General features: G+C 48.8%; 1 protein-coding gene across 1 annotated transcript in view; it reads left to right on the forward strand.

Moving 5' to 3' along the window:
• Positions 1–24,758, forward strand: part of LOC134586281 (dynein heavy chain domain-containing protein 1-like) — a 246,596-nt gene that overhangs the window by 100,661 nt on the left and 121,177 nt on the right. Inside the window, exons 14-19 of the mRNA XM_063441768.1 lie at positions 4,748–5,179; positions 8,037–8,454; positions 8,562–8,720; positions 12,538–12,774; positions 12,850–13,028; positions 18,666–19,589. Coding sequence (XP_063297838.1) covers positions 4,748–5,179; positions 8,037–8,454; positions 8,562–8,720; positions 12,538–12,774; positions 12,850–13,028; positions 18,666–19,589 — 2,349 coding nt within the window. The remainder of the gene's footprint in view (positions 1–4,747; positions 5,180–8,036; positions 8,455–8,561; positions 8,721–12,537; positions 12,775–12,849; positions 13,029–18,665; positions 19,590–24,758) is intronic.

The following is a 24,758-nucleotide window of genomic DNA, read 5'->3' on the forward strand; positions in this document are numbered from 1 at the left end:
AGATGGACCTCTCCGAATTCCAGAGAGCAGGCACAGGAACAGCTCTTAGCAGAGCTCAGCGATAATACCCTGGGGAGTATAGTGATTATAGCAATCCCCAGAGTGTAGTTCTCCAATCCCCCAAACATGAGCCGAAACTTCATGAAGGTACAAGATGATCTGAGGTGCTAGCACACCCAGTCTGCTTTTATTTCCATCTTACACATAAAAGCCCGCCCACAGGGGCGGGGTAAAACAGCCAATAGCATAACGGTTACAACCCACAAGTTCCCTCCCCTCAGATAACCAGTTAACATAATTATTACAGCCAGGGAAAATACAGTTTTTATACATGTGCTATAACTTTAAAACCGTACATCCAATCTGCCCAAAAACCACATATTTAGAATCAGCACACTTTAAACATACACCCTTCCAAAATTCAGCCAAATCCCCCCAGTGGATCAAAAGTTAGCTGGAGGCCCCTTTATGACCGACCGCAAGCACATTTTCCTGCCCAAAACAGTTCCATAGATTTGGGCTGTGCGGTCGGTCAATTTCATGCGAAAAAACGACTAAGTCCCATTTCGAACGGAGTCTCTGGAGCTGCAAGTTCAGTATGGGAGAAGGTAAGGGTCAGCGGTGTTCGGTAAAATGTGTAGCCGATTTTAGTTCCACAGAATCTTTAGCATACACCGCTGACCGCATTCGAGTAAACCAAGATGGCCGCCGCCACGTGCAATTAACCTGCAGTAACCTCACAGCCTGGGAGGTAAATTGCCTGCACACTTTAACTTCTGGGTGGTCCGCCTGTGTGGTACTTGGTTCAGTATGCCCTATTTACTGAACCAAGTGGGGGAAAGCCTGGGGCAAGTTATTTTACAGGTCTGGGGACATAGTCTTAAAGGGACATTGTTCAGCAAAGTCACAATATGTCCCCAGACGGTTCTTAAAGGGCCATACACACCCAATAAAAGTCCATACTTTTCAGGGGCCATAGTCTTAAAGGGTATTGTTACCCAAAGTCTCAATATGTCCCCAGACAGTTCTTAAAGGGCCAGCAGCAGTACAATAAAATACCATTCACTGTGCTTAAAGGGCCAGCAGTCGCACAATAAAATACAATATGCCCAAATATAGTTCTCTAAACGTACCAATTTTCAAGGGGCCATAGTCAGCAGGTAGGAGGCGGGCAAACAGGCTTCTCCAATGCCCAGTGGCGAGGTTGGTTTCGTCACACTGCCGCTGGGGAGGAAGGACTGCACCTTCTGCTCCCTGGGTTACACACTGCCGCTGGGGAGGATGGACGACACCATCAGCTCCCTGGGGTACACACTGCCGCTGGGGAGGAAGGACTGCACCTTCTGCTCCCTGGGACACACACTGCCGCTGGGGAGGACAGACGACACCATCAGCTCCCTGGGGTACACACTGCCGCTGGGGAGGAAGGACGGCACCTTCCGCTCCCTGGGGTACACACTGCCGCTGGGGAGGAAGGACTGCACCTTCTGCTCCCTGGGACACACACTGCCTTCCTGGCATATCACTTTGCTGCTGGGGGGCAGGAACAACTACCTCTGCCCCCTGTAACTCAGCCTGCCGCTGGGGAGGGAGGACGCTGCTCTCCTCTCCCTGCACTTCACACTGCCCTCCTGGCATATCACTTTGCTGCTGTGGTTGCTCACAGGACCAGTCTAGGAGATCTGCTACCTCGGGTACCGCTGGTTGCTGTTGGGAAGGAGGACCGGTTGTCGCTTCCCGGGCCTCATTGATGAGTCGCAGGTAATCCCCCTCCAGGTTCCATTCCTCGGCGACCAAATACTGTAGGTCCGCCTCGAGGTCAATAGCGCTAGGGAGACCCAGCATGTCCTCTCGGTCGTAGTACAGGTCCCAAAAACGAGAGTCGGTCACTTTCCCAAAGTCCTCATCGTCAATGTTATCCCAAAATCGGCCAAGGTCAGTGTAATCTCCGCCTTCTGGGAACTCATACTCTGCCATCTCGGGGACACACTGAGCTGCGTACCATTGTATCGCCTGGTATGCGTCGTCTAGCACCAGTTCTGCATATACTAGAATCTCGAGTCTAGTCACCCACTTTTCTGTGGTCTGTTTTCTCAGGAGGGGCATCCGCTCTGCCATTCTAGCCAGAATTCGCTGCCTTCTGCTGCGGCGCCGATCCCCTCGTGAATACTGTACTTCTTCTAGGGCTTCGTCCCACAATCTGGCTCTGGCCATATCTCTGTACCTCATCATGTCCTCCTCTGGGACTACTCCAGACCCCAGGCGTACGTAACTGTACACTGTATCTTGAAGCTTCTCCTCCATTTTTCCGAATTCCTTCGTAGATAGGGTCGCTGTACGGGTACTAGCGTTGCCCTCAATTTGTACTCCAGGAATTGATGTTGCCTGTAGCTGTCCCTCTGGTTGTAGGAACGATCCCGCCGCTTGACACCAATTGTAACGGACCGTTTCAGCATAAAAGGGAATAAACTCCGTTTAGGCTTTTATTTCCAACTCACACATACAGGCCACACCCAGGGGGAGGCATAAAAGAACCAATGACATAGATGTTACCTCCCACACATCCCCTCCCCTTAGTGTGACACATAATCCCATTATGCATACAGAGTAAAATATACTTTTACACAACTTTCATAACTTTAAAACCATACATCACATTCACATAAAAATACATATCCACAATCAATCCATTCAGGAGAACAACATATTAAAAAATGGCATGAATCCGACCAGGGGATCAAAAGTTACTAAAAGTATCTTTTGTCCCTTACTAGCCGCATGGCAAACCAGTTTAGAAAGGTTTTACATAGGCCTCTATCCTGGAGACAAAGAGGAAAGTAATCCAATTACCCAGGGCTAGAAGCAGACTCCATTAACCACATGGTTACAGAAAGACATAAAACACTTTAAAATACAGAAAGTTACTTTTTATCTATAACACACAGACATTTCACATATCCCCAGATAGCTGGGATCTGAGCGCACAAAACTACTGAATAGCGCGCAGATCCTATTCACACAGTACAATTGCCATGGAGCTAAAGTCTTTCCCATAGTCTTTCATTATATGAATAGGCTCCATGGTATAGCTATATGGGGTATCACATTCCCATTAAGTCTGGTCCATAGTCCAAAGGCAGCAGGCGGGCAACCAGGCTTCTCCAGTTCACAGTGGCGAAGTTGGTTTCGCCACAGTTGTCTATAACAATTCCCAAATCCTTCTAGTGTGTGGTTATCCCTAATTCACTACCATTAAGGGTGTACGTTGCTTGTGCATTCTTGACCCTGAAGTGCATAACTTTGCATTTTTCTATGTTAAATTTCATCTGACATTTTAGTGCCCAGTCCACCAATCTATCCAAATCCCTCTGCTGCAAAGCAATATCCTGCTCACATTTTATTACTTTACAAAGTTTTGTGTCAACTGCAAACACTGATACATGGCTTTTAATGTCTATTGCAGGATCAGTTATAAATATGTTAAATAGAAGCGGTCCCAAAACAGAACCCTGAGGGACACCACTTACCACTTTTGTCCAGCCTGAAAATGTACCATTAATGGCAACATGTTGTACTCTATCCTTAAGCCAATGTTCTACCCAAGAATAATCATCTAGACCAGGCTTCCCCAAACTCCGGCCCTCCAAATGTTGCTGAACTACAACTCCCATGATTCTCAGCCTAGCTATTTAATTCATAGAATGACGGGAGTTGTAGTTTAGCAACATCTTGAGGGCCGGAGTTTGGGGAAGCCTGATCTAGACCAATTTCCTTGAGTTTGAACACTAATCTATTGTGAGGAACCGTATCAAATGCCTTGGCAAAATCCAAGTAGATCACACCCACTGCAATACTTCTACTTACTTCTTCGTAGAATGCAATTAGGTTAGTTTGACATGACCTATGTTTCATAAAACCATGCTGATTATTGCTAATAAAGTTCTTCCCAATGAATTCTTGAATATTATCCCTTAATAACCCTTCAGATATTTTCCCAGTCACAGAAGTTAAGCTCACGGGTCTATAATTTCCAGGCAAGGATTCTGAACCCTTTTTAAAGATAGGAACGACATCGTGTTGAGAATGTGAGTTAGATGGGTAACTATAAGCTGCTCAAGCAGTTTAGAAGTGAAGGGGAGTAGTGATAATGGTTATGACTTTTTTAGGATGGGAATAACAACCTAATATTTGAGGAAAGTAGACAAGGGGAGGTTGAATATATGCATTCGGGATGGGACCAGACGAGAGGAAAGAGATTGGACAAGATTAGAGGGTAGGGGATTGAGAGGGCATGTGGTGGGACAAGAGGAAAGGAAAAATTTAGAAGGGATTATTAGAGATAAATACAGTAAAAGGAACATTCTAAGCACCAGAACAACTTTATCGTAATGAAGCAGTTTGAGTGTATAGATGATGCTCCTGCAGTTTAGAAAGAAGGTTAGATAGAATGTGCATGTGCTGTAGTTTGCAGGGTAATCATCTGGGATGGAGGTAGGCAGGGAACAGAGCAGGCTGCACACAACCCCTAAAGATGGTGGTCAGGCTGATTGACAGCTTGCCCCATGACGCAGAACGTGCATGACGCGCAGCTTAAACACCCAGTGCTTTCCTGCATCTTGAACTGTGGAACAGGTCCCCACCAGCTATTTTTGCTGAATCGTAACTGCAAAATGCAGGGCAGCCCTGTGTTTTAAATAGAGTGTATTTTTTGCTGCCTGCCCCTGATTTCCTGTGTCCTTCACGGCAGATGCTGCAGTTCTATGATGTCCATGGAATGTCCGACCGTACCTTCTGTTCTCTGACTCAAGCCGTCAGTGGATCCAAGTTTAATGTGAACATAGTGAGGCCAGCAAGTACTGCAGCAGCTTCGCTGTGTGAATGGCTCTGCGGTCTGCAACGTCACTGCGCTGTCCTAAGGAAACTCAAATCGAGGAAGGCTTCACTGGCTGGCCTGGAGGCTCGAGAAATGGAGGTAATGGAGGGAATCATAGCACGGAGGCAGCAGGAACACAAGCTGAAGAAGATGGAGGCTCAGAGTATATTGAACCTCCGAGAGGCAGAGCGAAAACAAGAGGAGCTGCGTAAGGAACTGACCCAGTTACAGCAAAGTTATGAGGTGGTAAAGGATTTTCAGCAACGGATTACGCCCCATGCGGCCAAATGGAGGGATGCTCTTCAGGTGAATGAATCCTGAACGCATTGCATTGTCACTCGGTATATGTAAAGGGAGTCCATGCATCAGGACAGACTGCTCTCACAGCCCCTGCTTACTGTCTAACCTTTCTCTTGCAGGCACTGGCTCTCTCACAATCCTTGCTGACTGTCTAACCTTTGTCTCTCACAGCCCCTGCTTACTATATAACATAGAATGTGACGGCAGATAAGAACCATTCGGCCCATCTAGTCTGCCCAGTTTTCTAAATACTTTCATTAGTCCCTGGCCTTATCTTATAGTTAGGATAGCCTTATGCCTATCCCACGCATGCTTAAACTCCTTTACTGTGTTAACCTCTACCACTTCAGCTGGAAGGCTATTCCATGCATCCACTACCCTCTCAGTAAAGTAATACTTCCTGATATTATTTTTAAACCTTTGCCCCTCTAATTTAAGACTATGTCCTCTTGTTGTGGTAGTTTTTCTTCTTTTAAATAGGGACTCCTCCTTTACTGTGTTGATTCCCTTTATGTATTTAAATGTTTCTATCATATCCCCCCTGTCTCCAAGCTATACATGTTAAGATCCTTTAACCTTTCCTGGTAAGTTTTATCCTGCAATCCATGAACCAGTTTAGTAGCCCTTCTTTGAACTCTCTCTAAGGTATCAATATCCTTCTGAAGATAGGGTCTCCAGTACTGTGTACAGTACTCCAAGTGAGGTCTCACCAATGTTCTGTACAATGGCATGAGCATTTCCCTCTTTCTACTGCTAATACCTCTCCCTATATAACCCTTGTCTCCCAGGCCCTGGCTGTCTCAGAGTCCTTGCTGACTGTCTAACCTTTGTGTCCCAGGCCCTGGCTGTCTCAGAACCCTTGCTGACTGTCTAACCTTTGTCTCCCAGGCCCTGGCTGTCTCACAATCCTTGCTGACTGTCTAATCTTTGTCTTGTCTCCCAGGCCCTGGCTCTCTCTCAATCCCTGCTGACTGTCTAATCTTTGTCTTGTCTCCCAGGCCCTGGCTCTCTCACAATCCTTGCTGACTGTCTAACCTTTGTCTTGTCTCCCAGGCCCTGGCTGTCTCTCAATCCTTGCTGACTGTCTAACCTTTGTCTTGTCTCCCAGGCCCTGGCTCTCTCACATTCCTTGCTGGCTGTCTAACCCTTGTCTTGTCTCCCAGGCCCTGGCTCTCTCACAATCCTTGCTGACTGTCTAATCTTTGTCTCCCAGGCCCTGGCTCTCTCACAATCCTTGCTGGCTGTCCAATCTTTGTCTCCCAGGCCCTGGCTCTCTCACATTCCTTGCTGACTGTCTAATCTTTGTTTCCCAGGCCCTGGCTCTCTCACATTCCTTGCTGACTGTCTAACCTTTGTCTCCCAGGCCCTGGCTCTCTCACATTCCTTGCTGGCTGTCTAACCTTTGTGTCCCAGGCCCTGGCTCGCTCACATTCCTTGCTGACTGTCTAACCTTTGTCTTGTCTCCCAGGCCCTGGCTCTCTCACAATCCTTGCTGACTGTCTAATCTTTGTCTCCCAGGCCCTGGCTCTCTCACAATCCTTGCTGGCTGTCCAATCTTTGTCTCCCAGGCCCTGGCTCTCTCACATTCCTTGCTGACTGTCTAATCTTTGTCTCCCAGGCCCTGGCTCTCTCACATTCCTTGCTGACTGTCTAACCTTTGTCTCCCAGGCCCTGGCTCTCTCACATTCCTTGCTGACTGTCTAATCTTTGTCTCCCAGGCCCTGGCTCTCTCACATTCCTTGCTGGCTGTCCAATCTTTGTCTTGTCTCCCAGGCCCTGGCTCTCTCACATTCCTTGCTGACTGTCTAACCTTTGTCTCCCAGGCCCTGGCTCTCTCACATTCCTTGCTGACTGTCCAATCTTTGTCTTGTCTCCCAGGCCCTGGCTGTCTCAGAATCCTTGCTGACTGTCCAACCTTTGTCTTGTCTCCCAGGCCCTGGCTCTCTCACAATCCTTGCTGACTGTCTAACCTTTGTCTCCCAGGCCCTGGCTCTCTCACAATCCTTGCTGGCTGTCCAATCTTTGTCTCCCAGGCCCTGGCTCTCTCACATTCCTTGCTGACTGTCTAATCTTTGTTTCCCAGGCCCTGGCTCTCTCACATTCCTTGCTGACTGTCTAACCTTTGTCTCCCAGGCCCTGGCTCTCTCACATTCCTTGCTGGCTGTCTAACCTTTGTGTCCCAGGCCCTGGCTCGCTCACATTCCTTGCTGACTGTCTAACCTTTGTCTTGTCTCCCAGGCCCTGGCTCTCTCACAATCCTTGCTGACTGTCTAATCTTTGTCTCCCAGGCCCTGGCTCTCTCACAATCCTTGCTGGCTGTCCAATCTTTGTCTCCCAGGCCCTGGCTCTCTCACATTCCTTGCTGACTGTCTAATCTTTGTCTCCCAGGCCCTGGCTCTCTCACATTCCTTGCTGACTGTCTAACCTTTGTCTCCCAGGCCCTGGCTCTCTCACATTCCTTGCTGACTGTCTAATCTTTGTCTCCCAGGCCCTGGCTCTCTCACATTCCTTGCTGGCTGTCCAATCTTTGTCTTGTCTCCCAGGCCCTGGCTCTCTCACATTCCTTGCTGACTGTCTAACCTTTGTCTCCCAGGCCCTGGCTCTCTCACATTCCTTGCTGACTGTCCAATCTTTGTCTTGTCTCCCAGGCCCTGGCTGTCTCAGAATCCTTGCTGACTGTCCAACCTTTGTCTTGTCTCCCAGGCCCTGGCTCTCTCACAATCCTTGCTGACTGTCTAACCTTTGTCTCCCAGGCCCTGGCTCTCTCACATTCCTTGCTGACTGTCCAACCTTTGTCTTGTCTCCCAGGCCCTGGCTCTCTCACATTCCTTGCTGACTGTCCAATCTTTGTCTTGTCTCCCAGGCCCACCGTCGATGTGTGTTTGGAGCCCCTGCTGATGCTCTTCTTGTTGCTGCTTCTGTTTCATACCTTGGGTGGCTTCCTTGGAAACGTTTCATTAAACTTTTGGAAAAGTGGAAGGAGTTGATGGAGGGTGTTGAAGTGTCATTGGATCCAGATGATGTGAGAGATGCCATGGAGTGTCCAAATCCTGGGGGCACCAATAAAGCGCCCCATCTCCTACAGATGTTGAGTACCTCCGTAGAACGGTTGAACTGGCACAGGCATAGACTGTTTGTTGATGGAGAGACTCAAACCCGAGCATGTCTGCTCCGGACCAGCGCTCAGTATTTAGCCAGCAGATCAACACTTCTAATAGATCCCAAACAGCAAGGAGAGCACTGGCTACGAGCCCTTCTTGGGGAGTTAGCACCGGGACAAGGTGAGTGGACAAAGCACCTAAAAACACAGAGAAATAAGCCCTGCGCTCCCACTACAATGACATCTTCTGATACAGATTGCCTTTCTTATATCTGTGTCTCTTTGCAGGTTCAGCCACCAACATCACTGCTATCAGCACGGACCCTGGATGTGATGTCGATTGTATTAGGAACTCACTGGCCTCAGCAAAAAAGAAAACCAAGCTTCATGTAATCGATTCATGTGACACCGAGCTGAACAAGAAACTGCAGCTTGCCCAGATTGAAGGTGAGTCCTGGAGGAGGCCTGTCCTAGACAGTGACCCGGGGGGGAGCCCTGTCCTAGACAGTGACCCAGGGGGGGGAGCCCTGTCCTAGACAGTGACCCAGGGGGGGGGAGCCCTGTCCTAGACACTAGACAGTGATCCAGGGGGGGGAGCCCTGTCCTAGACAGTGACCGGGGGGGGAGCCCTGTCCTAGACAGTGACCCGGGGGAGCCCTGTCCTAGACAGTGACCCGGGGGAGCCCTGTCCTAGACAGTGACCCGGGGGAGCCCTGTCCTAGACAGTGACCCGGGGGAGCCCTGTCCTAGACAGTGACCCGGGGGAGCCCTGTCCTAGACAGTGACCCAGGGGGGAGCCCTGCCCTAGACAGAGACCCAGGGGGGAGCCCTGCCCTAGACAGAGACCCGGGGGGGAGCCCTGCCCTAGACAGAGACCCGGGGAGGAGCCCTGCCCTAGACAGAGACCCGGGGGGAGCCCTGCCCTAGACAGAGACCCGGGGGGGAGCCCTGCTCTAGACAGAGACCCGGGGGGGAGCCCTGCCCTAGACAGAGACCCGGGGGGGAGCCCTGCCCTAGACAGAGACCCGGGGGGGGAGCCCTGCCCTAGACAGAGACCCGGGGGGGGAGCCCTGCCCTAGACAGAGACCCGGGGGGGGAGCCCTGCCCTAGACAGAGACCCGGGGGGGGAGCCCTGCCCTAGACAGAGACCCAGGGGGGGAGCCCTGCCCTAGACAGAGACCCAGGGGGGGAGCCCTGCCCTAGACAGAGACCCGGGGGGGGAGCCCTGCCCTAGACAGAGACCCGGGGGGGGGGGGGGGGAGCCCTGCCCTAGACAGAGACCCGGGGGGGGGGGGGAGCCCTGCCCTAGACAGAGACCCGGGGGGGGAACCCTGCCCTAGACAGAGACCCGGGGGGGAGCCCTGCCCTAGACAGAGACCCGGGGGGGGGAGCCCTGCCCTAGACAGAGACCCGGGGGGGGGGAGCCCTGTCCTAGACAGTGACCCGGGGGAGCCCTGTCCTAGACAGTGACCCGGGGGAGCCCTGTCCTAGACAGTGACCCGGGGGAGCCCTGTCCTAGACAGTGACCCGGGGGAGCCCTGTCCTAGACAGTGACCCGGGGGAGCCCTGTCCTAGACAGTGACCCGGGGGAGCCCTGTCCTAGACAGTGACCCGGGGGAGCCCTGTCCTAGACAGTGACCCAGGGGGGAGCCCTGCCCTAGACAGAGACCCGGGGGGGAGCCCTGCCCTAGACAGAGACCCGGGGGGGAGCCCTGCCCTAGACAGAGACCCGGGGGGGGAGCCCTGCCCTAGACAGAGACCCGCGGAGGAGCCCTGCCCTAGACAGACACCCGGGGGGAGCCCTGCCCTAGACAGAGACCCGGGGGGGGAGCCCCGCCCTAGACAGAGACCCGGGGGGGGAGCCCCGCCCTAGACAGAGACCCGGGGGGGGAGCCCTGCCCTAGACAGAGACCCGGGGGGGGAGCCCTGCCCTAGACAGAGACCCAGGGGGGGAGCCCTGCCCTAGACAGAGACCCGGGGGGGGGGGGGAGCCCTGCCCTAGACAGAGACCCGGGGGGGGGGGGGAGCCCTGCCCTAGACAGAGACCCGGGGGGGGTGGGGAGAGCCCTGCCCTAGACAGAGACCCGGGGGGGGGGAGCCCTGCCCTAGACAGAGGGGGGAGCCCTGCCCTAGACAGAGGGGGGAGCCCTGCCCTAGACAGAGGGGGGAGCCCTGCCCTAGACAGAGACCCGGGGGGGAGCCCTGCCCTAGACAGAGACCCGGGGGGGGGAACCCTGCCCTAGACAGAGACCCGGGGGGGAGCCCTGCCCTAGACAGAGACCCGGGGGTGGGGAGCCCTGCCCTAGACAGAGACCCGGGGGGGGGGGAGCCCTGCTCTAGACAGAGACCCGGGGGGGGGGGAGCCCTGCCCTAGACAGAGACCCGGGGGGGGAGCCCTGCCCTAGACAGAGACCCGGGGGGAGCCCTGCCCTAGACAGAGACCCGGGGGGGAGCCCTGCTCTAGACAGAGACCCGGGGGGGAGCCCTGCCCTAGACAGAGACCCGGGGGGGGGGAGCCCTGCCCTAGACAGAGACCCGGGGGGGGGGGGGAGCCCTGCCCTAGACAGAGACCCGGGGGGGGGGAGCCCTGCCCTAGACAGAGACCCGGGGGGGGGGGGAGCCCTGCCCTAGACAGAGACCCTGGGGGGAGCCCTGCCCTAGACAGAGACCCGGGGGGGAGCCCTGCTCTAGACAGAGACCCGGGGGGGAGCCCTGCCCTAGACAGAGACCCGGGGGGGAGCCCTGCCCTAGACAGAGACCCGGGGGGGAGCCCTGCCCTAGACAGAGACCCGGGGGGGGGAGCCCTGCCCTAGACAGAGACCCTGGGGGGAGCCCTGTCCTAGACAGAGACCCGGGGGGGAGCCCTGCCCTAGACAGAGACCCGGGGGGGAGCCCTGCCCTAGACAGAGACCCGGGGGGGAGCCCTGCCCTAGACAGAGACCCGGGGGGGAGCCCTGCCCTAGACAGAGACCCGGGGGGGAGCCCTGCCCTAGACAGAGACCCGGGGGGGGAGCCCTGCCCTAGACAGAGACCCGGGGGGGGAGCCCTGCCCTAGACAGAGACCCGGGGGGGGAGCCCTGCCCTAGACAGAGACCCGGGGGGAGCCCTGCCCTAGACAGAGACCCGGGGGGAGCCCTGCCCTAGACAGAGACCCGGGGGGAGCCCTGCCCTAGACAGAGACCCGGGGGGGAGCCCTGCCCTAGACAGAGACCCGGGGGGGGGGAGCCCTGCCCTAGACAGAGACCCGGGGGGGGGGAGCCCTGCCCTAGACAGAGACCCAGGGGGGAGCCCTGCCCTAGACAGAGACCCAGGGGGGAGCCCTGCCCTAGACAGAGACCCGGGGGGGAGCCCTGCCCTAGACAGAGACCCGGGGGGGAGCCCTGCCCTAGACAGAGACCCGGGGGGGAGCCCTGCCCTAGACAGAGACCCGGGGGGGAGCCCTGCCCTAGACAGAGACCCGGGGGGAGCCCTGCCCTAGACAGAGACCCGGGGGGGAGCCCTGCTCTAGACAGAGACCCGGGGGGGAGCCCTGCCCTAGACAGAGACCCGGGGGGGGGGGGAGCCCTGCCCTAGACAGAGACCCGGGGGGGGGGGGGGAGCCCTGCCCTAGACAGAGACCCGGGGGGGAGCCCTGCCCTAGACAGAGACCCGGGGGGGAAGCCCTGCCCTAGACAGAGACCCGGGGGGAGCTCTGTCCTAGAAGGAGACACTGCACCTGTGAGGTCAGCCTGCTCTGTCAGCTGATCTGGAACATGCTTCCAAATAACAGAGTGGAGATTACATGTTTAAGGGTTTAAACACAAGGTGGTCTTAGGTTTTAGCTTATACATCTGTCATGAAACGGGTTTGAAAATACACTTTAAATGTACAATAAGAGGAACCAACAGCCTGATATACATGTACACTGCAGCCACAGACAGGTCTCTGGTCAAGATGCTAACCCATCTGCTATACATTGGGAACTGCTGAGAGGGCACAGAATTGGTTTGCACCAAGAACCTGTCTTGCTTCTGGATGTTGTGCTGTCCACACCCAGTGTGTCATGAAGATCATGAGTTTAGGTTGGCTCCTCCAGGTGAATAAACCTTGGGAGGGCACGAGAAGATATTGAGTGAACATGTCACTGGAAACTGGACATGCATTTTATGTGCTAGTAGGATAATAATAATAATATGTATTAATAATATAGTAATCATATACTTGGTTCACTTATAATGAATGGTGGGGTAAGTTCATTATGCTGTCTCACTCTCTCTGTCTCCAGGAATGTGGGTACTCATTACTCACGTAGAGAGAAATAGCTCCATTGTGAATGTGATAAATCAACTGAGATCTCAAGGTGACGGTGACCTTATAGCCCACGTGACTTCATGTGAACCGGAGAACCAGACTGGTCATCTCCTCTCCACCCCAAGAGCAGAAGAATCCATTGTGAGCACAAAGTCACAGTCCTTCCACATCTTCTGCAGCACCTACCTTCCAGTGAGCACCCTGACTGACGGTAAGTGGGGCAGAGAAGGGACACTGTATGCAGCAGGTGCTCTCAATTTGACTTTTCAATAATTCTTTGTTTCAGAGCTGGGTGATGCCTTCTTAAAGGAAGTGAATGTGATTGACATGAGTCTAAGTGACTCAGGACTGGAAGAAGAACTGCTTCAAGAGGTTCTGCTGTTTGCAGATGCACGACTTGCAGAGCAAAGAAAGAACATGCATCTAAATGCTCTGCAACTGCAAGAGGATCTAAAACAAGCTGAAGTGAGGGGTTCTGCATTTATTCCAAAAAGTGTATAAAGCAGATTAAACATGACATTATATAGGAGGGACGTGGCATTATATAGGAGGGACGTGGCATTATATAGGAGGGACGTGGCATTATATAGGAGAGACGTGGCATTATATAGGAGGGACATGGCATTATATAGGAGAGATGTGGCATTATATAGGAGGGACGTGGCATTATATAGGAGGGACGTGGCATTATATAGGAGGGACGTGGCATTATATAGGAGGGACGTGGCATTATATAGGAGGGACGTGGCATTATATAGGAGAGATGTGGCATTATATAGGAGGGACGTGGCATTATATAGGAGAGATGTGGCATTATATAGGAGAGATGTGGCATTATATAGGAGAGATGTGGCATTATATAGGAGGGACGTGGCATTATATAGGAGGGACGTGGCATTATATAGGAGGGACGTGGCATTATATAGGAGAGACGTGACATTATATAGGAGAGATGTGACATTATATAGGAGAGATGTGACGTTATATAGGAGAGACGTGGCATTATATAGGAGAGACGTGGCATTATATATGTGAGATGTGGCATTATATATGTGAGATGTGGCATTATATAGGAGAGATGTGACATTATATAGGAGAGATGTGGCATTATATAGGAGAGATGTGGTGTTGTGTTTATATAGGATAGGTGGGCGTTATAAAAGTAAAATATAGCAAGCAAGTGGCATTATGTGGGGAAACCTTCCTTTATACAAGTGGTACATGGAATTACATTGGAGGGACGTGGCATTATACATACAATATATAGAATTATATAGGAGGGACGTGGCATTATATAGACAGTATATAGAATTATATTAGAGGGATGTGGCATTATATAGACAGTATATAGAATTATATTGGAGGGACGTGGCATTATATAGGCAGTATATAGAATTATATAGGAGGGACGTGGCATTATATAGACAGTATATAGAATTATATTGGAGGGACATGGCATTATATAGGCAGTATATATAATTATATTGGAGGGACGTGGCATTATATAGACAGTATATAGAATTATATTAGAGGGATGTGGCATTATATAGACAGTATATAGAATTATATTGGAGGGACGTGGCATTATATAGACAGTATATAGAATTATATTGGAGGGACGTGGCATTATATAGGCAGTATATAGAATTATATAGGAGGGACGTGGCATTATATAGGCAGTATATATGATTATATAGGAGGGACGTGGCATTATATAGGCAGTATATAGAATTATATAGGAGGGACGTGGCATTAAATAGACAGTATATAGAATTATATTGGATGGACGTGGCATTAAATAGACTGTATATAGAATTATATTGGAGGGACGTGGCATTATATAGGCAGTATATAGAATTATATAGGAGGGACGTGGCATTATATAGGCAGTATATAGAATTATATAGGAGGGACGTGGCATTAAATAGACTGTATATAGAATTATATTGGAGGGACGTGGCATTAAATAGACTGTATATAGAATTATATTGGAAGGACGTGGCATTAAATAGACTGTATATAGAATTATATTGGAGGGACGTGGAATTATATAGGCAGTATATAGAATTATATAGGAGGGACGTGGCATTATATAGGCAGTATATAGAATTATATAGGAGGGACGTGGCATTTTATAGGCAGTATATATGTGTAACGGACCGTTTCACTTACAAGAGGATAAAACCCAGTTTAGGCGATAATCCCCTTTCCAGATGCACAGGCAGCTACGGCAAACACCATTCTCCCGACTGGAACCACACGAACACTGGAACAGCTGAACAAGAAAAGCAGACATCGGCTTACACTCTTGGCAGTCAGCATACAATCCCATTCCCCCAAAGACCGAGACGACACATCGCTTTGAGGGTTAAGCAAGAACTCTAGACTGGGACACCCAGTCTGGCTTTTATTTCCAACTCACACATACAGGCCACACCCAGGGGGAGGCATAAAAGAACCAATGACATAGATGTTACCTCCCACACATCCCCTCCCCTTAGTGTGACACATAATCCCATTATGCATACAGAGTAAAATATACTTTTACACAACTTTCATAACTTTAAAACCATACATCACATTCACATAAAAATACATATCCACAATCAATCCATTCAGGGGAACAACATATTAAAAAATGGCATGAATCCGACCAGGGGTTCAAAAGTTACTAAAAGTATCTTTTGGGCCCTGGCTTGCAGCATGGCACAATCTGGCTCAAACAGAAGTAAAACATCCCCCACAATGCATCCCGGCTTCCTCCCTTCTGCCCTGGAGATAATTGGAGAAGTAATCCAATTATCTAGGACTAGAGTCAGACTCCATTAACCACATGGTTGCAAAAAGACAGTAAAAGACATAAACTTACATACTGATACATTTAACACATAAAACACCCATTTCTACATATCCCCAGTTTAACTGAACACATAAATACCTACATAATATTTAAGACAGTATTACTGTGATATGTTAAAGTCTTAAAGGGACATTAGTCCCAAAAGTCCCAATATGTCCATCGCTGATTTTAAAGGGCCAGTAGCAGCAATATAAATTATTACATGCCCAAATATAGTGTTTATAGAGCAATATGTCCATGGGCCGTAGTCGCAGGGCAGGAGGCTAGCAGCCAGGCCTCTCCAGTTCACAGTGGCGAAGCTGGTTTCGCCACAATATGATTATATAGGAGGGACGTGGCATTATATAGGCAGTATATAGAATTATATTGGAGGGACGTGGCAGTATATATGATTATATAGGAGGGACGTGGCATTATATAGGCAGTATATAGAATTATATTAGAGGGATGTGGCATTATATAGGCAGTATATAGAATTATATAGGAGGGACGTGGCATTATATAGGCAGTATATATGATTATATAGGAGGGACGTGGCATTATATAGGCAGTATATAGAATTATATAGGAGGGACGTGGCATTATATAGGCAGTATATAGAATTATATTGGAGGGACGTGGCATTAAATAGACTGTATATAGAATTATATTGGAGGGACGTGGCATTAAATAGACTGTATATAGAATTATATTGGAGGGACGTGTTATTATATAGGCAGTATATAGAATTATATAGGAGGGACGTGGCATTATATAGGCAGTATATAGAATTATATAGGAGGGACGTGACATTATATAGGCAGTATATAGAATTATATTGGAGGGACGTGGCATTATATAGGCAGTATATAGAATTATATAGGAGGGACGTGGCATTATATAGGCAGTATATATGATTATATAGGAGGGACGTGGCATTATATAGGCAGTATATAGAATTATATTGGAGGGACGTGGCATTATATAGGCAGTATATAGAATTATATTGGAGGGACGTGGCATTATATAGGCAGTATATATGATTATATAGGAGGGACGTGGCATTATATAGGCAGTATATAGAATTATATTGGAGGGACGTGGCATTAAATAGACAGTATATAGAATTATATTGGAGGGACGTGGCATTATATAGGCAGTATATAGAATTATATTGGAGGGACGTGGCATTATATAGACAGTATATAGAATTATATTGGAGGGACGTGGCATTATATAGGCAGTATATATGATTATATAGGAGGGACGTGGCATTATATAGGCAGTATATATGATTATATTGGAGGGACGTGGCATTAAATAGACAGTATATAGAATTATATTGGAGGGACGTGGCATTATATAGACAGTATATAGAATTATATAGGAGGGACGTGGCATTATATAGGCAGTATATATGATTATATTGGAGGGACGTGGCATTAAATAGACAGTATATAGAATTATATTGGAGGGACGTGGCATTATATAGACAGTATATAGAATTATATTGGAGGGACGTGGCATTATATAGGCAGTATATAGAATTATATTAGAGGGACGTGGCATTATATAGGCAGTACATAGAATTATATAGGAGGGACGTGGCATTAAATAGACAGTATATAGAATTATATTGGAGGGACGTGGCATTAAATAGACAGTATATAGAATTATATTGGAGGGACGTGGCATTATATAGGCAGTATATAGAATTATATTGGAGGGACGTGGCATTATATAGACAGTATATAGAATTATATTGGAGGGACGTGGCATTATATAGGCAGTATATATGATTATATAGGAGGGACGTGGCATTATATAGGCAGTATATATGATTATATTGGAGGGACGTGACATTAAATAGACAGTATATAGAATTATATTGGAGGGACGTGGCATTATATAGACAGTATATAGAATTATATAGGAGGGACGTGGCATTATATAGGCAGTATATATGATTATATTGGAGGGACGTGGCATTAAATAGACAGTATATAGAATTATATTGGAGGGACGTGGCATTATATAGACAGTATATAGAATTATATTGGCGGGACGTGGCATTATATAGGCAGTATATAGAATTATATTAGAGGGACGTGGCATTATATAGGCAGTACATAGAATTATATAGGAGGGACGTGGCATTAAATAGACAGTATATAGAATTATATTGGAGGGACGTGGCATTAAATAGACAGTATATAGAATTATATTGGAGGGACGTGGCATTATATAGGCAGTATATAGAATTATATTGGAGGGACGTGGCATTATATAGACAGTATATAGAATTATATTGGAGGGACGTGGCATTATATAGGCAGTATATATGATTATATAGGAGGGACGTGGCATTATATAGGCAGTATATATGATTATATTGGAGGGACGTGGCATTAAATAGACAGTATATAGAATTATATTGGAGGGACGTGGCATTATATAGGCAGTATATAGAATTATATTGGAGGGACGTGGCATTATATAGGCAGTATATAGAATTATATTGGAGGGACGTGGCATTATATAGACAGTATATAGAATTATATTGGAGGGACGTGGCATTATATAGGCAGTATATATGATTATATAGGAGGGACGTGGCATTATATAGGCAGTATATATGATTATATTGGAGGGACGTGGCATTAAATAGACAGTATATAGAATTATATAGGAGGGACGTGGCATTATATAGGCAGTATATATGATTATATAGGAGGGACGTGGCATTATATAGGCAGTATATAGAATTATATTGGAGGGACGTGGCATTATATAGGCAGTATATAGAATTATATAGGAGGGACGTGGCATTATATAGGCAGTATATAGAATTATATTAGAGGGACGTGGCATTAAATAGACAGTATATAGAATTATATTAGAGGGACGTGGCATTATATAGGCAGTATATAGAATTATATTGGAGGGACGTGGCATTATATAGGCAGTATATAGGAGGGACGTGGCATTATATAGGCAGTATATAGAATTATATTGGAGGGACGTGGCATTATATAGGCAGTATATAGAATTATATAGGAGGGACGTGGCATTATATAGGCAGTATATATGATTATATTGGAGGGACGTGGCATTAAATAGACAGTATATAGAATTATATAGGAGGGACGTGGCATTATATAGGCAGTATATAGAATTATATAGCTTTTCTTTGTGTTTCTAGTTTATAGCAAAGGTAGATTGCTCTGATCTCTCCTTGGTGACATTTCCTTTCTCTCCCTCAGTCTTCGTTACTGGATATTACTGCCACAAGCCCATGTCCTTTACTGCAGAGTAAGGATTTCTTACAGAAACTCTCCGATTGTGAGGAGACCCAGCAAGCTTTGTGCAGAACACTGGAGGACGTGGAGTCCCTGCAGAGCCAGATAAATGAGAATATCAGACCTCATGTGAGCACAGCTGGTTCCTGCTGTGCCTTGTATTCTGTGCTGCAAGAAGTGTCCCGTCTAAGCCCACACTATCACTTCCCTGCTGAGTCTGTCCTCCGCTGGGCTCGGACTTCTCTACAGGCAGACCAGGTGGTACAAGCTGCCAGGCAAGGTATAACAGTACAATCCTTGGTGACCCAGGGGATACTCGGCCATGTGCTCCCTGCATTGACACAGGAGCACAGACAGCTCCTGCGAGTTCTGCTAGCGGTGAAGAATCCATCGGCTATGGAGTGGCTCTTCTTTCTTGGGCTGGCACACACATCAAGTCAGGGGATATTGCCTTCGTGTATACAGAGACCAGCATGGGTGGACTCCCAGGCTTGGGAGGAGTTGGGACATTTGGAAAACCTGCCTCCATTTCGGGGTATCCGCTCCTCATTGAGTGTACAAGCCAGCCAATGGCAGGAATACTTTCGTCTTCATTCCACAGTGATTGGACCAGTGCCATGCTCTCAGTTTGCTCACCTCTCATTGTTCCAGACCGCCATCCTATGGCGCATCCTCCAGCCCAAGAAGATAGGCATGGTACTGAATCATCTGACCTCATGCATTCTTGGTCCTGTGTCTGCAGACTGGTGGGAGGAAGAGGCAGATCTCTTCAATCTATCTGATCCCCAGACACCTGTCATATTCCTCCTTCCAAGAGTAGGTTTACCTGGACCCCATTTCCACCCACAGTCCTACATTCAGCGACTAGCTAAGAAGAGCAAGAAGGAGGTAAGAAACGGATGATATCATATCAGTGATTCACTTCCCTTTTCATTGATTTCTCTGCTCCATCTGGCCATGTAATCCAATGGCATTATCTGAGTTTAGACCATACATATATAGCGAAAGCTTCACCTGCCAGTTCTATACACCCCTTCCCCTAAACCTGCATGCCAATACTCCTCCGCCGCCTCCCCCTGCATGTCAATCCTCCACCATCCTCTCAGCCTGCATGCCAATACTCCACCGCCACTTCAGCCTGCATGTCAATACTCCACCACCCCCTCAGTCTGCATGTCAATACTCCACCACCCCCTACCCCTTCATGTCAATCCGTCGCCACCCTCTCACCCGGCATGTCAGTACTCCACTACCCCTTCAGCCTACATGCCAATACTCCAAAAACCCCTCCCTCTGCATGCCAATTGTGACAAACGCTGCTTTCCACAGACGTCTGGAAGCTGGCCTCCTGCCTACCAACTATGGGCCAGGTCAGTGACTGTAAAGACCCATTTTTTATTCCCCCTGATTCGGCACTTTCCATCTGTGCAAAAAGAACCGAATGCTAGCTCCCTGGCAGCCGTTCACATGGACCAAAATCACGAATAGGCTTCAGGGGGACTTAGCCGCAAATGCCCTGGAACTATTTTCAGCATGAAGACTTTGCGGTTCTTGGTCGGTCCCCAGCGTCACTTAGCCGCGATCTATGGAACTGTTTTGGGCATGGAACCATGCGTGCGGTCGGTCAAATTATGACTTCCAGGAAATTGCTGAACTCCTGAACCGATCTCAGTGATTTTTGGATATGTTGGTCACCCAGATCGGGGCTATCAGATGACGTAACTTATTTTCTGTGCCTGGAGATAATTGAGTTTAGTACAGTTCCTGACTCAATTATCTATCAGGCACAGGGGAGGGAGTATTCTATTTTGTATAGGAGTGTCCTGGACCTGAGAGCCACTGTAATCTTGTGTATGTTTTTACTGTAGTCTACTCTCAGGTCCAGGGATGAATGCCCCTTGCAGGGGGACCTGCATATAAGGCCAGTTGTGGCCACCAATACACCAGTTCCTGCTTACCCTCAACATAGAGTCTTATCTCATGTTTGTAGGGAACCGCTATACCTGCTATAATTACCAGTTTGGTCCAGAGTGCGAAGGAACGGCGCGGGCCCAGCCAAGCTTAGGGGCTACGGTGCTTATGGTGTCCGGTGCGGTGCTTATGGTACTCAGCGACAGCTAGGAAGCAGCAATTGGCGGAGGTACCCAGTTGGGATGCCAGGCGGTCTGCTACACCAGTACTCCACCACCCACTCACCCTGCATGTCAATACTACACCAACCCCTCCCCCGTATGTCAATACTCCACCATCCCCTCCCCCCGTATGTCAATACTCCACCATCCCCTCCCCCCGTATGTCAATACTCCACCATCCCCTCCCCCCGTATGTCAATACTCCACCATCCCCTCCCCCCGTATGTCAATACTCCACCATCCCCTCCCCCCGTATGTCAATACTCCACCATCCCCTCCCCCCGTATGTCAATACTCCACCATCCCCTCACCCTGCATGTCAATACTCCACCATCCCCTCCCCCTGCATGTCAATACTCCACCACCCGCTCAGTCTGTGATTATAACCCAGAGAAGTATAGTGAAATAGCAATCCCCAGAGCAGATACACCTTTTCTCCTCACACATGAGATGAGACTCTATGTTGAGGGTAGGCAGGAACTAGTTTAATAGTATCCACAACTGGCCTTATACACCGTTCCAAATTATTATGCAAATATTTAAGTGTCACAAAGATTAAATGTTTTGTTTTTCAGTTTAACTCATGGATGACATTGTATCTCAGGGCTCTTTTAATCACTGAAAACAATCTCAGACACCTGTGATAATTAGATTGCCAAGTGAGCCCAATTTAAGGAAAAACTACTGAAAGAGGGTGTTCCACATTATTAGGCACACCGTTTTCATGCAATATGGGGAAGAAAAAGGATCTCTCTGCTGCTGAAAAGAGTGAAATAGTTCAATGCCTTGGACGAGGTATGAAAACATTAGATATTTCACGAAAACCTAAGCGTGATCATCGTACTATTAAGAGATTTGTGGCTGATTCAGAGCACAGACAGGTTCGTGCAGATAAAGGCACATTGAGGAAGATTTCTGCCAGATCCATGCATTGGATCAAGAGAGCAGTTGCTAAAATACCATTACATAGCAGCAAACAGATGTTTGAAGCTGCTGGTGCCTCTGGAGTCCCACGGACATCAAGGTGTAGAGTCCTCCAGAGTCTTACAACTGTGCATAAACCTTCTATTCGGCCACCGCTAACCAATGCTCACAAGCAGAAACGGCTGCATTGGGCAGAAAAGTAAATGAAGACTAATTTTCAAACAATCCTGTTCACTGATAAGTGCCGTGCAACCCTGGATGGTCCAGATGGATGGTTGGTGGACGGCCACCCTGTTCCAACAAGGCTGCGACGTCAGCAAGGCTGTGGTGGAGTCATGTTTTGTAAATATGATTTTTTTTATTGAATGGTTGTTGTAGTATACATAGACTTATGCATGAGGATCAGACAGCGTGTATGGAGACTCACAGGTCTCTATAATATATACCGTGCACCATATACCTTTGTGTGTGCACACAGGCACACCAATTTTTCCCTTTTAGGTTTATTTACTGTTATATCACAAGAAGAGTTCTGCATGGGGATCATATTGTGTGCATGGAGACTCGCAGGTCTCTATCGTATTTTCCGCATACCATATGTATCTGTGCGAGCACGCAGGCTCCATGTTTTTTATTGCTGTGATTTAGCTTGCGGGCCTCCTGTCTTGTGTGGTCTGTGTTCTCTCGTGCCCATGCTTTGCAACCTTCCCTTTTTGCTATCTGTGACGTGTGTTTCTTCTGTTGCTATGTAGGGTCTGCGTGACTATATGCGCGTGTCTGGTGGCCTCGCTTTTATCTTTGGGGTCTGGTATTCCCCTGATTAATTGCTCTGTTGCTGGTGTGTCTATCTCCCCACCTCCGTCTCCCTGTGTTCTTCTTGGCTGTTAGTTAGTCTGATCAGCTATCGTCTATGGGTGTCTGGCAGTTTGTTATTGTGCGCGGGCGGTGTCGTGATGTGAGGTAACGTCCCTATTCTACTCGTCGTCCGCCTCATAGTTTTGAGCTGTTTTTGCATTTCCTGCGTGTGTTATCTTGTCTGATTTTGTCTGTTGCGTTCATGTCTCTGCGTGTAGGTTTGTACGTGTTTGTGGGTGTTTGCAACTATATTGTGTCTCTGTCATTCTCACTGTGTGTGATGTCTACTCCTGTTGTTTCTTTATATATATATATCCCCTTGCGTGTTTATCCATTTTTCCCAGTTTTTTAGGTGGTTGGTTTCCGCTTGCTCTTTACTCCTATTCCGCTTTCAGGTCCGTCAGGTGGACTCCCTGCGGTTTCAATCTTCATCGCGGTTGTGTTTGATGAAGCTCTTACTTGGTGTTTGCCCTGGGGTTATATAGGGAGGTCGGGAGGGGTTGCGCTAGGGTGGGGGGAGGAGGGGGGGTTGAGTCTCCCTCGGTGCACCCGGGCCCGCCCCCCCGACACACGCCCGCCCCCCCCGTCACAGTGCATCTCGTCTTCCATCTATACTGAAGTGCTGTATAGTATCCAGGATGTCCACCTCTCCACATGTTTGTCGCGTCTCCCTTGGGAATCTGCTATTTTCGCCTCTGCCATCCTGATGTCTTCTACTCTGCGTGTCCATTCTTCTATCGTGGGTGGGTTTTCCTGTTTCCAGTGCAGTGGGATCAGGGACTTGGCAGCGTTTAGCAAGTGCCTCAGTATCGACCTCCTGTAGGAGGGTATTGGTCGTTCTGTATGATGTAGAAGGGCCGCTGCCATCGTCAGGTGTGTGGGTTTGTCTAGTATCCGCTTGATTTCCCGGTGGATGGTCTCCCAGAAGGGTTTTATTTTATTACAGTCCCACCAGATGTGTCTTAAGGTGCCAGGTTCCTCCCCGCATCTCCAGCAGGTGTTTGGTATTATCGGGTTTGTCTTGGTTGATCAGGGCCGGTGTACGGTACCAGTGTGTCAAGAGCTTATAATTTACTTTCTGGTAGTGGGAGCTGGAGGCACTTTTGTGTTGTAGGGTTAGTATCTTCCCCCATTGGTCGTCTGTGAAGGTCTCCTCCGTCCAGTCCTCCCATTGTCTTTTGTTTAAGTTGTTGGCAGTACGGTTTGACGTCAGTAAATTTTGATATAATGCGGAGACCCTACCCTCCAACTCTGGTGTCTGTGTGCATAGGTTTTCGTACCATGTTAGTTCTCTGTGTATCTTGCTTCTGTGTGGTAGGTTGTGATAGTAGTGCTTAAGCTGGATGTAGTGGAATTGGTGCATTAGCGTGGGTGTTGCTTCACCCGAGATGTCCCTTAATGGTTGGACTCACGTATTGTTCAGGACTGTGTGTATTGGTATGTATCCATCTCGGTTTTCTGTTGGCCAGGCAGTCGGCGGAAGGTTGTCTCCCAGGTTCGGGTTGTATGTGATGGGCATCAGGGGACTGGGTTTGGGTGAGATCCGCTGCTCCTTTCTAATTGTGGACCAGTGTGTCAAGGTGTGCGTGAGGGGAGAATCTTCCCCCAGTAGCGTGTGGGCGTCCCTTTCATTGTGCCACACCAGTGTCCCTCCAAAGCTAGACCCATCGTTTGTGTGACGTGTCCGTGTGTAGTTCTTTGAGTCGCTGTAATACCGTTGCCTGATGATATCTTTTGATGTCAGGTAGAGCCAGCCCGCCCCAACTCCTTGGAAGGCAGAGCTTGTCGTAGCTGATCCGTGCCCGTTCTCCCTTCCAGACATATTGTATGAATGCTGTTTTGAGCACTGTGAAGAATGTGTGCGGAATTGTTTGTGGTGCTGTGTGTAGGATGTATAATATCCGTGGTAATATGTTCATCTTTAAGACTGCTATTCTCTCGATACAGGTTATGTGGGGGTAATTCCATCGTCTAAGGTCTTCTATGACGTGTGTCAAGAGTGGAGCGTGGTTGTGGGTGTAGATGTCCTTTGTTGTATGCGTTATCCATAGTCCGAGATATCTCATTCTGTCTGTGCACCAGTGGAATGGGAACTGCTGCTTTAGTTGCTCACATTCATCATCCGGGACCGTGACATTGAGAATTT

Source organism: Pelobates fuscus, chromosome 1, assembly GCF_036172605.1.
Source record: "Pelobates fuscus isolate aPelFus1 chromosome 1, aPelFus1.pri, whole genome shotgun sequence".
Taxonomy (NCBI): domain Eukaryota; kingdom Metazoa; phylum Chordata; class Amphibia; order Anura; family Pelobatidae; genus Pelobates; species Pelobates fuscus.